Source organism: Tenebrio molitor, chromosome 3 (genome assembly GCF_963966145.1).
Source record: "Tenebrio molitor chromosome 3, icTenMoli1.1, whole genome shotgun sequence".
NCBI lineage: Eukaryota > Metazoa > Arthropoda > Insecta > Coleoptera > Tenebrionidae > Tenebrio > Tenebrio molitor.
In genome coordinates, this window is record NC_091048.1 from 21,093,449 (window position 1) to 21,108,254 (window position 14,806).

Genomic DNA, 14,806 nt, shown 5'->3' on the forward strand with positions numbered 1-14,806 from the left:
ACTATTACTTACATTGTCTCATTGAAGTGCCGTTTAACGTTCCACATTCAATCATAGATAACTCGTGAATTTATTACAAATAAAAATCCAGTTCAATTAATTAATGCATACACGCTTACGACGACCAAATAAAACTTTTAAGTTTCATAATTGTTTATAGTTCAAGATATTCTAAATATAATTATTAAGCACATGGTTTTGTGATAATGTTAATGTATAAAATAAGGTTAATATGATGAGTTTACAAGAACTATGACTTTTGCTCGTTGATAAACTTTTATCTGTATACTGTAAGATAAACAGCGTAAAGTTGAAAGGTTTCCAGATACTAGATTTATCGGACCTATTTATATTTGAAGAAGCGATACGGTTCTAATCTTTAATAAATAATATTAAACACAATGTAACGTTTTTCTCGATCTCCCACTGGAAAAGGATGGAATAGTGAATGAGACGGTGTAATTCAGAAAAGTGTTTATTAGTCACAATAATATGTAACAATAGTTAACCAACTGCACTCTACTAAACGATTGAAAAAAAGTAACAAGTAACTTATGAAGATAAAATTTGAAACAACACAATCGATATTATAAAATACATAGATAGTATCAAAATATGAAATTTGAACAACTCCTTTTCGTGGAATGGAATGACAAGAGCCAATATAAAGTAACAACAACCTTAAACCTAGTTAAAAATAGAGATAGTATAGAACAACGTAGGACAGTAACGATTTTGAGTGCAGTAACCATTGTAAAATACAGTGAAACATGTATATCACAAATATACATGTGTATTGAAGTGTGTATATAACAATTTGAAATTCCTAAATGGATTATGAACAAGTAAATATAGATATAGGTACTGTGCAGCTACAACTATCTGAGTACTGATTATTTTCCTTGCATCATTTTTTTATACACAATATCATCGAAAATAATCAGTAGCCTGCCTAAGAATAATAGTCAAAAATTATCTACTTAATAAATACTACAGATTTTTAAACTGTATTAAGTAGGAGGTTTAAAGCTTAAATATCCAATAAATAGAACTTAACATAAGATTTTGGCTAAAATAAACTCACTCTACAGTATATTTAAATACACTTTTAGGTAATGTAATGTCTCATAGATATAAAATTTAATTTGAATAGTTCAATAAAACTTTATTCCTATATAGATACTGATTTAAAATACAAATTTACAATTTTTCGATATTTTTTGGTGTTGTTATGTTTTTTTTTTGTCACTTTAAATCTTTTACAAAATTTAAAGATCCAGCAAATTACCACCCAATAAAAATATTTACAGTTAGTCAGCCTTTCAGATTATTTCCCAAACACGCCACTATTATTACTAAAGATTGTTTGGATTTTTTGATTGTATCATGTGTTCAACAAAACTCAAACTAATTCTTAGGCCTGCGTTTGTCTTACATTCTTCAAAAACAAAAATGAACCGATTTCACAAGAAGCGAAAGCAACAATTCTACAATGTGAAAGTCATGCACACGTCCACACGAAAACCAATCATTCTGGACAAGATATTTGATTAAAAAATATTTTATTTTGTTTTTTCTTTTCGAAAATCTGATATATCATCTAAAATATCCCTACCTACGGTTCAAATTGCAAAACTACATATATAATCATCTAAAGATGCAATAAGATTAAAAATTGTAAGCCTCTCTTTTATGTATAAATATCAACATTAAAATTTACATAATACTTATGTACCGTTTTTTGTTTTCTCATGTTGTAGAAGAAATATATTATTCAGCTTTGAAACGATAAAATTTTAAAAACAAACAACAGCTATTTACAGAGGAGGGATTTTTTTACAACTTTTATCGTACAACTTAATCCTGCCTGCAGGTACTTGAATCCTCAATTAACTTAAGAATCTCCCTCACCTTAATTGACTTAAATAAATAATCAAAATAAAATCAATTTGTGCATACATATACTTGAGCACCAATATATTACTTCGTACGCAATACACAAACAGAACTATTTATTTACAACTCTTCTAGAAAAGTCCTTCATTGTACAGCAGGTTCATTTACAATAATAGTTACGTATTAAATACTAGAATGATATGTATGAGCTTTACAGAACATATTTATTTTATTTTTAGTCAAACTCTAGTATTACTATTCTCGCGGAATAAAATCAATAGTTTGTGTATTGCTTTAACTTTTTTTTTAATGAACTGCAACTAATTTTTAAGAAACTACGCTACAGTGGCAGTGAAAACAGTTTAAGAAATTAGTCAAAGTCCAAGTTTAAGTACAAAAACATTCATTGTATAATAAATGAAAGAACCGTTTACATTTTTAAAGGTGATATAAATAAGTCTATTAACTACACTAGGACTAGAATTTCTCTATTTTCGGCAAAACAGTTTTTCAAGGTAATACGAACGGAAAGTGAAACGTAATTAAGTTTTAAATAATCGTTCAAGTATTGTGATTGTTCTGCACAATGGTGGATTAAGTTTACCTTGAAAAATGTGTAACCAAACTACAATCACAGCTTTGAATCCATAATCAGAATAATAAAATTTCGTACAACGTCTAAAATCATCTCACTTTTGTTGTCGATCCTTGCATTCTTGTAAATGCATGAAAATTACCAAATAACAGCCAAAAATAGACATTGTAAAGATATAAGTACATATCAGAGTTATAATTATAGGATAATGACTACATGTTGCAGTTATTTTACAAATTAATTCATTAGGAGATTGATTGATTATCAAGACTCACGACTACTTAGAAATCTGTTAGATGCGTTATTATAGATGTTAACTGTTTGTTTTTAAGCTAAGTACTCAAAGCCCGTCTCGAACCATCTTCATCTTCTTTCACTGATATTTCTTTGGTCTTCTAAAAAGTTGGTACTACCTGATCTGCAACCACCTAGTTTTAGAAACCGATCAAGAACCGCGTACAGATCGCCCCAACCTGTTATTTGGGCCTATGCATGTGGAGGAGCCCCCTTGAGACTGTGACCTTTGATGGGCATCCGCTAACGGGCCCCCCTGCCTCTCTCTTTCGGCTCGTTCTCTCTGTAACCTGAAACAAATGTCGTTCACGTTACTTTTGAGAAAAACCAAAATTCCTGTCCCAACAGTTTGAATGCCGTTAACTTACCACACTTCCCATAGTTTCATCCCAGAGACTATGTAAGCATTGAAAAGGCATTCACTTAAAATATCAGTTGGGTTTTCGAGACGTGAAGAATACTTACTTGTTCTTTGATTGCCTCATGAACTGTTGGATTTTTCTGGCAGCTTGATGTTGGCGTCTTTGCGAATATGTACGTCTATAAAAAAGATCACACGTAAAGAATATGGGGATCAAACGATATCTCTTAACGACAACCGTTAGTGCAACAAGAAGACATTACTGTTATGACATCAAGAACTACCACACAACGCCCACATGGAACAGCAACTACATCGAAGCAGGCAGGGCAGTGTAGAGGGGTTGAAATGTGGATAAGTTTGCTAATCTTACGGGGTGTAAGAGGTCTTGGTGTACGAAACTTGGACACCGTTGATTAGTTAGTGTACTTACTATATAAAGTCCACAAGGATTCTACTTACCCCAAAATGTGTAAGTTTTTTAATGTTGCCATTTAAGTTGGTCACTGAGCATAATTCGTTTACTGAAGTGTAAATAACGAATTCATTTAGTTTTAGAGTAAACTTTTTTACCCGTTTGTTCAAGTGAGAAACGAGAAAGTACAATTGTTTTTTAAATTGGAAGTTTCAGTAAGTAAGATCTTTAAGTAATGGAGGAGGTGAAATGAACAAAGTATAGATGCTTTTCAAGCACTTCCATTTTTTCTGTTTTGAATTTGGAAGGTGAAACGGAAACATAAAAACAAAACAAAAGATGTAGTGTATTATACACTAAGGCCCGGTTGTATAAAGCTTAGTTAACATCGTGCCAGCTAACAACGCGTCAAGTCGGAAATCCGCCCATTTGATTGGCTAATTCAAATCCAATTTTAAATATCCCCAATCAGATCACTTGACATTATGTTAACTTTAACAAGAACTTGACATCACTTTATACAACCGGGCCTAAGATAGAGAAGTTCATAATTATAGCCAGAGCGTCAAGATTAGATCCCGAGGCACGCCGAGGCGCGATGGCTATAAGGGACTTCTCTACCGTGGTGTATATACAATTTTTTTAGCATCTGCGTCTCTAATAGGTCTATTATTGTATTCAATTTGGAGAGGTTTATGGCTATCTCTTAAAGCACTCGTAGTTTAATAGAGCTCTAAGAAATTTTTTATCAATATTTCAGTGTATTATTGTCATTTACACCAAAAAACTTCCAATATTAATGTTCAAACTCTACTTTTTAACATATGTTGCAGATGTAGTTGCATCCGTTACCTTGAATTACCAATTAATAAAAAATTCCCTAGAATTTGAAAATTTAATTTTTTTATTTAAAAATTAAAACAAGACTGCAAATTCTAAAAAATAACATAAAAAACTCGTTTTATAAGGGCATTGGCGCACTCGTCCCATACAAAACTCCCCTACGGGGAGTCGTGCGCCAAATCAACCCTTATAAAACTCGTTCTTTAATAATTATACTATTTCACTACTAGATACGTTAAAACCCTTTTTGATAATTAGTAATATAATTATTTTGTAAGATGCGACGATACGAGTTGTTCTGTCTTAACCCATGGTCTTAACGGTTGTAATGAAAATTGTCTGTCTACGTTATCGCGGTATCAGGCGATTCAAAATCAAAGAAATTCCTTTTTGAGAGGATTTCCCTTGCCATTCAACGTGGAAACGCTGCAAGCATTCGGGGCACTTTTCCAGATTCGCATTATTATCGGAAATTTTTGCATTGTAAATCAAAAATGTTATGTAATTATGTTATCACTACAGCAGTGGTGTGAAAAAAATTAATATAAATGGAAAATTTCAGATGAAAATGTTTGATTGTTAATACGGTAATGTTAATACCCACAATCGCCTTGAATACCTATTCGATCTAAATGGTCATCTAGTGATAGATATCAACTGTTTTTCTATTGTTAACCAGTGGTTAATAATGAAAAAGTTATTAACCAGTAGGAGAGAAATTCATTCTACTTCTGGGTTCGATGCAGGAGTAAATAATGACGCCTTCTAATACTAGTAGTGGAAAATAGTAGTTTATTTAACGAGTTCGTGTGTAAATTAGGCTTTTTTTTGGCACGAGTGGGCCAGTTTAAAACGCTCGTTTCACTCGCGTTTTAAAGGCCCACGAGTGCCAAAACGAGCCCAATTTACACACGAACTCGTGGGCCTTTAAAACGCGAGTGAAACGAGCGTTTTAAACTGGCCCACTCATGCCAAAAAAAGCCCAATTTACACATGAACGAGTTGAATACAACATTTTTTTGTTCGACGAGCTCCTTAAAGGCTCCAAATCGCTTAAAATCTTTAAAATTAGCTTGACGTTTCGTTTTAACAAGTTGTGACATTTATCAAAATCCGTTTACACAGGATAAAATTCTCAAATTCTGCCAGTGTCGAACAAAAAGCTTTTTTTAAGTCCAATATTTTTGGTAATTGGCATCATTACAGGAATATTTCTTTACTCTACTCTGAATCAGTTTTCTACAAAGATCCAGGCATGGACTTAATAAAATAGAAAATTTGAATGAAGACTTTAGTAAGATTGATAAAAATATGTCGAGATTAAAGGAATCATGGGTTAATTCTTAAATAATTTCGCAAAAACTACAGTAAGGATGTCAAGATATTAGTTGTGGTTATATTTTCATGGACGAAAAGATTTACACATTTGCAGGAAAATTTAAAGCAAAGCGATAGGATTTATAGTAAAAAGGAAAATTGGCAGTTTAACAAATCCAAGCAACGCTTTTTGTAAAAAAAATTGATAATGGGTACGAAGGGTTGTTCTGGAAATCTTTGAATACAAATTTAAAAATAACCTTACAATATTGCGCCACGTCTCGACACAAAGAGCGCACAAAAAAGAAAATGTTCTTCAAGATTCTTCTTTAGATTGTAAATTAAATTTGTTTCAGAATAGTTTACTTAAAAAACAGCTTTTGGTTGAAATCGTACTGTATTGTCTATTCACGATGAATCTGGATAAGGAGTGGCTGTGCTTTATTTTTATCATGTTGGATAAAGTGACTCAATGTTATATTTTTTCCTGCGCAGAAATATGACATGACTGGTTCCGACATTCAAATTTGAACAATGTTGTCTAATTTAATTTCATAAAAAAATCCTGTTTTTAATCAAGTATTACCGTCCTTGTCAACACTGTTGTGTTGTTTTAATTTAAAAGAAATGAAGCGCTAAAAAATAATACAGTTTTATTGACAATCACAGAAAATGTTCAAAGTGTTCTCCCCCGGCTTGGATACAACTCCGTTTCATATTTTGTATTGAATTTTGAAGCGTCATTTTGACAATTCAAATCAAGTTGTCAACAGTGTTGCCAATCTAATTTTAAAAGTCATAGCCTACTTCAATTATAAATTTAAACGACCTCACGGTATTTAATTATATTTGAACTCGAAATACGTTCACGTTGGCAATGATGTTACCGTTTCCGTCACATAATTTAAGGTTAATTAAAATCAACCTAACGAAAGCTATCAATTTCTATTTGTTCTCTAGTTACTACCAATAACGTTACCAGATGTCATAGCCACCCATTATCCACATTTATCGTGAATAGACAATACATGTGGTATTTTTATTTTTTTATAAGTTATTAAGTAATAATAGATACAAAAATACGTAAGTCTTAGTTGGCATTAATTTCCAGATGACAAACCGATAGATTCCCTTTAAGAATTAAAAGAACTTATTACGAAGTTATTTAAAATTAAGTCGGGCAACAAGAAAAATGACGTGTTGATAAGATACAAACTTCTACCTAGAGCTAGACATAAGTTTAGCAAGTTCGCTTTATTTTCATCTTTGCAACTTTCAGTTTATAATTCTATGAATACCAGATTAGTTCATTTATGTTTCTCTTTGTTCTAGATTTTACCGCTGTGGAAAGAAGATAAAATGGAAAACAACCGCCTGTGCATATATATTACATTTCGATCTTGATAGTAATGAAAATGAGTCTTTACGACCTAAATGAATATTTGTAATGCTCGGTCGGGCATATTTTATTATATCAACGTGGGTACGTCAAATTTATGAAACCCATAAATACAAATGAAAGAATTTTACATCATCTGTAAATCGGAATGACTATACCAGAGATAAATATGACAGATTGGTAGATCTTCACGACAAACATAAAAAAAATGGTTGACGTCTATGAAGAAACCAGCATAGTATCGCAAAAGAAGAAATAACTCGTTATAATTTATAACGTGTGGAAGTTAAACAAATTAATTAAACGTGTAGTAGAGGTCTTTGGACGTTGACGTTCAACTCCACATCCAAGTCTAAAACAGTCTAAGAGACTCCAAACTCCAACCATCAGCAAAGACAAAACTTTGTCTTCATAATTTCCTTTTTGTGAAAAATGTGTAGAAACCATGTGCAGATCTGATTAAACAACAAGAAGAAATAGGTGTAAAATGTAGTTTATCAAGTAAAGTTTTGAGGCTGAAAAATGTTGAGAAGGTAAGTTTCATATCTATGTAAATGTTGTTGGAAAAGTTGGAAGAATTTGAGCGGAATTTATCCACGAAAGATTTCATCACTTCGTTATGCAGACCGATCAAATGGAAATCAACTTTGATAGGGTCAGTTCAGAATATTCTGTTCGATATTTACCAACTTAAATTAGTACCTACGTCAGTTTTGCAAGAATATTTGGTAACGGCGGTGTTGATGATTCTTCGATTCAACTGTGCATAAAGATGACATGTAAATATGTATGATGTTGGAAGTGCTACTCAAGTCATTATATTTACAAATCTTTAGAGAGAATATTAATGACCCTAAAAGCAAATGGAACCGCTACAATCTGGTTTGGATCGAATCATAAAGTATTCAACAAGTAGGTATGGGTGCGATTTTTGCAAGACGTTTCAGTAAACAAACTACCAGACATGGAACACAGATAGGTTACGTAAGTTCACCACAGAAAGCCTTACACCAAGACTAGCAAACGAATCCCCCGGGATTCCTGCTCAAAACTTACTTTAACCCGGAAGCGGGTGTCCCCTCTCGGCTTCCCCTTCCCCCCTGCTCCTTGTAGTTACGGTAATAGTTCTGGATGCACACGGCGGCTTCCTGACTCTTCTTGAAACGTTTATGTTCGCAGTATGACCGATACCCGTTCTGTATCACCATAGCAGCATGCGTCATTTGTTTATAATAAGCGTACTGCTTGTAGCGTCTGTAATAATTTTGGATAACTATGGCGGCGGTCCGTTCTTTATCCTGTTCCTGTTGGAGACGTCCTTTGTACGACCTGTACGCCTTCTGGATGATCTTGGCGGCTTCGTACAGTTCCCTCTGTTCACGATCTGCCCAACGGAACATTTGATTTTTATCGCGGAACGACAAGTGGCGAAAATGAAATACCTGAGAGTGTCAGATTCGAGAAATCTTTCTCGAACACGCTACCCGAAGCCTGGAAAAATTCACAGAAGTCGGCTGTCGTGGGCGGAGGCGACGGCGAATCGAGCGTGAAGGAACAGGGAGATTGTAAACAACTCGAAGAGGCCGGACTCAGGCTCGAACAAGGCGTCCCCACGTCATAATAGCTGTCAATAACAAATTTTGATTCGGCTCAGTGGAGTATTGAAATTGTGTTTACCGATAGTTGTGGTCCGAGAACTCGAAGTTGAACTCGTTCGACTCGAAACTCGAAGATGACTGGTCCAGCAAGGGTTCCATAAATACGTCCGACAGGGTGTCGTTCGGCTGCAAAGTGTCAGGTGGTCCGGGACTCGTGTCCAGCAGCATCTCCTCGCTTTCGTTCTGAACAAACGGAAGCAGGAAGTACTTTACAAGTTTAAATCGGCTGTGACGTTTAATACCTTGATCCTGTCGGGCATTGCAGCGATGATTTGTTCGGCTAATGTCAACACTCGCGCGTCTTGCTCCCCTGCGTTCGAAAAAATATTTATATTAAAGCTCGAGCATCTCCAGTAAATAACACGCATCGCACGCACCAAATATTTCTCCATTAATTTGACTTTGGCTGTGCAATATGTTCTATTTAATTTTAATCATTATGCAGATGCATTTTTACAAAACAATGTAAAAGCCCCAGTTCTCGAGAGCGGAATTGAAATTAGATTTTTTCCAAACGGGAGAATATGGCGTCTTACATTCTCTTGCGGAGAAGGCAGACTAAAGAAACGGGAAAATTTAAAAGCACAATAGCTGCATAGTATTAAAAGTTTTGTAATTTTAGATTTATTAAAATATTTTTATCATACAGTAGAACATCGACGTAAGTACAACCTGGATAATCCGAACATAGAGTTATTTAAAAATTTATTTTTAAACGAAAATAGAGCGCGTTTTGTCCGGATTCCATTTCAGAGGATTGCAAAAAACCTAATTATTTGAGTAAAAAATAAAACGAAGTGATATCGTTGAAAAAAAGCACTGAATAATAAGTGGTAGTGATTTTATGTGGAAAAATTGGCATTAAAGAACGATCAAGATTGTATTGTACGTCGTCAACCTCTGACATAAGCACTAAGTGAGAAACATGGAATTTTAATGAAAAAATTTATCAAAGAAAAGAAAACGGACATGCAACACAGCAAACAAGCAGCAAAGCGTTTTAATGATGTATTAATTTAACTTTCTTTAGTAGAGATCAACTTAGCTTGAGAATAGTTTCTATTGCTATTATAACAGGTAATGACCTTTTTGAGCATCAACTGTTGAATGTAGGACGTTAAGTTTTAGGACAGTTAGTGCAGAAATACTATAACTAAAACGTTAGTAAGTAAGTATACGGACAACTATAATTAAGAATAACAAGAACATTAATGGAACAACAGTGAAACAACACCGATAGACAACAAAGATATAGACCATCATTGCACTGACCTACAGTACTGTTGTGTATGTCACTTTCGTCATCAGAGACGGCCTCCACATCAATCAGGGGACTACTGCTTCTCGGTCCACTCCCTATCTCGCCTATCAAAATCATCAGTCAGTGCAAGAAAAAAACTATTTCTGTTGGTCGGTTCAAATTTCAATTCGTTTCTTATTTAACTGATTTAATTTTAAAGTAAAACATCAAAAGCGTTTAAAAGCAAAAATCAAAAACTTGGTATGTCGAAAAAACCAAGATGATACTGGGGGCATGCACAAAGTTTGATTTTTCCTTTTCACACTAAGCACTTACCTTCGCGCTGGGACGCGCGTCAAAAGCGCAACTTTTAAAATAATGCAAGGAAAAAAACTAGAGTCTAATTCGGCAAATCCACTTACACAGAGCGAAATCCATTTTTCTCCCGGTTGATTCGGTCATTTCGCTATCGAAGGAGTTATCTCGAGTTGATAAGGGCGATTGTAACGGTAACGACATGCTTCTGTCGAACCTAAAATTGAATTCGTTAAAGCAGTTAAACAAGAGTCGCGTTCGAGCGAATACTTCGACTGCCTCGGCGAGCTGAACAGTCGAGAATTCTTCGATTTGGAATTTTCCGAATTCGAGCAGCAACTCATGTGAATGCCGCTGTCTATGGAAGGTCTCTTGATTAGTTTTTGTCCGTTACTGCCTCTGGTACTTGCGGACGAGTCGGACAACAACGGACTGGGCATCGAGCCTAGCATTTTGTTGCTGCCGATGATATTCGGATCGGAATCCAAATCGATATTAAGCATTTTATATTTCTGAGATTCACTTCTGGTAACGGCACCGGGTCGTAAAAAGACACCGTCGTGCGATTTACTCGTGGAAGCGATCGATGTTAAAGATGCCACCGAACTCGCTGGCGAAATAACCGTCGGGGATTCGGTGGAAAAACTATTTGAGGAATGCAACATCATATTAGCTTTATCACGTCTCAGTTCGAGCTTCTCTAATTCCTTCACTAATTCATTGTGATTGTTGGTTTTGGCGCACTCTAGTGCCGTCTGATTGGACGTATTCTTCATGTTGAGGGCCGTGTGATTCCACTTGTACAACATGACGGCGGTTTCTGTATGACCACGAGCACAGGCCCACATCTGAATCGTGATCGTTATGATTAGTAAAAGATCAGAACCATCGATTAGAATCTTACTAATGGAGTGAAACCGTCTTCGTCTTGGCTCAAGGCGTCTACTTCGGTTTCTAATAATAGAGAGGAGTTTTCTGCACGCCAATGGAGCATGGCGCACACCAAACGGGAATAGCCTAAAGACGCCGCTAAGTGTAATAGAGTCATGCCTCTGTGGCTTGCGAACCATGAAACGCTCAATTCCTCGCCGTGGCTCCATATCCTGGAAGTCATGTTCTGACAAAAAGTGACGAGGCGATCTTCGAAGTTCGGTTGGGAGAAAAGAGCCGTATCCTCCACCTACAATTACAACAGACCGCTTTGTACCCAAGAACAAAAAGAAACCTCGGTCGAGCAATGTTTTTCATAATTATCGTATCGATCCGAGCTGATTTATAATCTCGCAACTTAAATTTTCCGACGCCATCTCGACAAACTTTGGGATGTCGACTTGCAGAGACGTTTTTCTTTTTTTTTTGTCGAGAACACTTGTCTGCATTACTCTGGTAATGTGGTGTACAAAAATGAGTTTATTCTTGGAAACAAATTTAGAAAATAAAGTGGTGTCGGAAGTTTGTGAGTTTGTTTTTGGATGTTTTTGTGAAAAATGAGAATTAAGGCGAAGTCTTACGCAGTCGGAGCCGTCGGTCGGTTCCTGTTTAATTTGCAGTCTGTCATCCATCGCTTCTAACCTTTGTAAAAGTGTAAACTTAAGTAAATTGTCATTCGACCGCTCGATTTTGGGTTCGGGAGCAGCGACCTGCTCTTCCCTGGGTGGTAGCTTGTATTCGAATATCACAGAATTGGAAATCACATAACCATCACACGCTACTTGAAGTGTTGCCAGTCCGGCTTCATGAGCTGTAAAATCGATCCGTGCAATCTGACTGAATAAACACCGAACGGCGACAAACCTGGACAATAGCAACGTAAAACCCCACTTTGCACTAAAGTCGTGGGTACCGGGAATGTATCGAAAAGTACCGTGTAAGGACCCGATGAATGCCAAGGTCCCGTCACCAGAACCTTCACTCCACCTTCAGGATAAGCCCATTCTGGTGAATAATCGGTGATCTTCGCGGACCCTTCCATGGAGTTATTATTGGAAGGTTGTTCGCTGTGATTCTTTTCGTGTCTGTTGCCGCCGGACGGATTAACATCTAGGAGTGCGGCCTGTCCTGAATCGAGAGCCTCCAAATCGGGAAATTCTCCCAACATATCGAACGCGTCCAAATTGACGAACACGTCGTCGTCGACGACGTGGGTAGGCGAAACCACGACGTCACAGCTGTCGATGAAATCCATGGGGTTGATCTCTTGCGTCATGTTCTGCTGTTCGTTCGGCTTGGCTTGGTGGTTGGAGGTGTTGGTTTCTGAATTGTGGCGTTGGTGTCTATCTAACTCGGTTGAACACAAAGGCATATTGGCAGACAGAGTCCTTTGGATGTCTTCTTGTGATAAGTCGAGGGTTTCGTTGAAAAAACCGCCGTTAATTATGGAAGAACCGTCGCTTTTGCTAACTAATGAACCACTAGAATCAGTTCCCAAAAGGACCACGGTGTCACCACAGAAGTTCTGGTGTTTGTAATCCTCTATCACTTCTTCGTGGCTCGTGTCCATGTGTTTGGATGGAGTCGATGGAGCGCTCGACATTACGACCTCCGTCTGGTGATGATGCTGTTGTTGTCTGCTGTACGAAATCCCATCAAACACTGATTGTCTCAAGTTTTCATTAACTTCCATCTTGGTTTCTCTTTGATTCATTTTGTTGTCCTGTTTGGAAGCGTGACAACAAGACGATGCGTTGGTGTCCATCACCTCCTGTTTCAACACCAAGTGACCGTTCCTGGCTTCGTTCTTCACCAGTCCTCTGTTATTTGTGTTGCAAACGAAGTTGGCCACGGAAACAGGAGTAACTAGATTTTGGTGACTTGTATTGTTGGGGGAACTGCTCGAATTACTGTTGAGAATGAGAAGTCCCCCGCCGCCTTGGATCTGGCTCAGGCTTAGTACCAGAGGTGGAGTATTACCGGAACTGGAAGAACAATTACTCTGTCCTCCAGTCTGATGGTTTCTCGAATCTCTCGAGTAGACGCGAGGCGAATTGTTGTTCGTCAAGAGCATAGATCCTGAGCCGGTAGTCGACGAAACTTGATTGTTGTTATCTGCACTGCTCGGAGGTCTCGAATTCGAGCTGGAACTGGGCAAAGGCGACGCGACGTCCTTCGCCGAAGTTATCCTTCGCATGGGATGCGAGCAACTTTTGCCGTCGGCACAAGTCGAATCGGGGCAGCCGCATTCTAATTGTTTGACCAACGCGGCTTGACGTGCCACGCGTTGTTTTTCCATTAATTGACTAACGATAGCTTCTACGGTTTCAGCAGTCTGCAATTTAAAATTCTACTAAGACCTTACACTGGTTGCTGTTTGATTTTTCTTGATAATTACCGATATTTCTAGTTCGTTGTTTAAGTCGGGCTCGTCTTCGCTGAAGAACATCGGTTTCAACTGTGAGACAAGTTCGTCTTTAGTCCATTCTTTCTTGTCGGCCCACAAGGCCAAACTTGGGGTTATCACGGCTAGTTTGTTGTCGTCCGGATATGGAACGTTCAAATAATGGACTAGTACTATGTCAGGGTTCTGGAAAATTGGCAAGATTTAAGATGGGCGCTGTCGTTATCCTAGGACAACGAACCTGAAGGAGCCAGTAGCACCTTCTGTGAAACGTTGGCAATATCGCTGAGTGGACGTAACAGCCATATATGCACTGAAACCCAAAAGACAATACAATTATCACAAATCAGAAATAACATATTCAACATTCCTTTGAATAAAGTTTTGACTTAAAACAGCCAAGTCGTCGTTACCGCAAATAGCTTTAAGAAATTATTAGTTTCAAAGGCTTTTTATTCACTTTTGCATAAACGAAACCAGCAAGTGTAGACAATTTTATGGAAATAGCGGATTCAGAAAACGTTAAATATATATTTTCCCTGAACTGTGAGGATGCTTGAGAGATTATCTATTAAACTTAAAAAGTAATGTACCTAACTCAAACCACCTGAATTGTCGGATCAGGTTTTGCTCAGACGCTTTCGCTTTATTTTCTTTATGAACTCTAATTTTTTGATACTCCAATCACTTTAAAACCGTCTAGACTTTTTTAAGGGCATATCCCTGAGAAATCATTCTTTTTATTATTTTAAAGGTACGAGTAAAGCATTCTTACCTGTTTAAATAACAACTAGGATTCCTACTGCACACGCTAGTTTTCATTTATAAGTTACGGATTTAAGTGAAAAACCTGGAGAATGTCTGATTCACATTGTTTTGAGCTGCATTAGAAAAAGAACTGCTCACATTTAAAATGACACCTAAAATTAAAATGGCCGAAGGTTATTTGTGCCAGTGTTAAAAAGGAAATTAAAATCATTTCACGCGTTAAAAATTCCATCCGAGAAAACTCAGTTAAACGAATCATTTAGTTTCTGAACAATTTTCCATATGTTCTTATAAAAAAAATTGACACTGAAAATCCTTTTATTAATACATACAGGATATTCCACGAGTGATAACACAAGCCTGCACTGATT

General features: G+C 36.7%; 1 protein-coding gene across 12 annotated transcripts in view; it reads right to left on the reverse strand.

The window, feature by feature from the left end:
• Nucleotides 1-459: 459 nt before the first annotated feature.
• Nucleotides 460-14,806, reverse strand: part of Camta (Calmodulin-binding transcription activator) — a 249,043-nt gene continuing 234,696 nt past the window's right edge. For 5 of the 12 annotated variants that reach the window (XM_069043119.1, XM_069043120.1, XM_069043129.1 and 2 more), the window contains 15 exons: nt 13,909-13,980; nt 13,662-13,853; nt 12,128-13,613; nt 11,845-12,074; nt 11,238-11,513; nt 10,604-11,181; nt 10,441-10,550; nt 10,051-10,143; nt 9,021-9,088; nt 8,798-8,961; nt 8,563-8,744; nt 8,177-8,504; nt 3,251-3,325; nt 2,965-3,075; nt 460-2,909 (listed from right to left, as the gene is read on the reverse strand). In XM_069043119.1, coding sequence (XP_068899220.1) covers nt 2,855-2,909; nt 2,965-3,075; nt 3,251-3,325; nt 8,177-8,504; nt 8,563-8,744; nt 8,798-8,961; nt 9,021-9,088; nt 10,051-10,143; nt 10,441-10,550; nt 10,604-11,181; nt 11,238-11,513; nt 11,845-12,074; nt 12,128-13,613; nt 13,662-13,853; nt 13,909-13,980 — 4,020 coding nt within the window. In that variant the 3' untranslated portion in view covers nt 460-2,854. Of the gene's footprint in view, nt 2,910-2,964; nt 3,076-3,153; nt 3,182-3,250; nt 3,326-8,176; nt 8,505-8,562; nt 8,745-8,797; nt 8,962-9,020; nt 9,089-10,050; nt 10,144-10,440; nt 10,551-10,603; nt 11,182-11,237; nt 11,514-11,844; nt 12,075-12,127; nt 13,614-13,661; nt 13,854-13,908; nt 13,981-14,806 lie in introns of all 12 variants that reach the window. The other 7 variants (XM_069043123.1, XM_069043122.1, XM_069043130.1 and 4 more) reach the window with 7 other exon arrangements.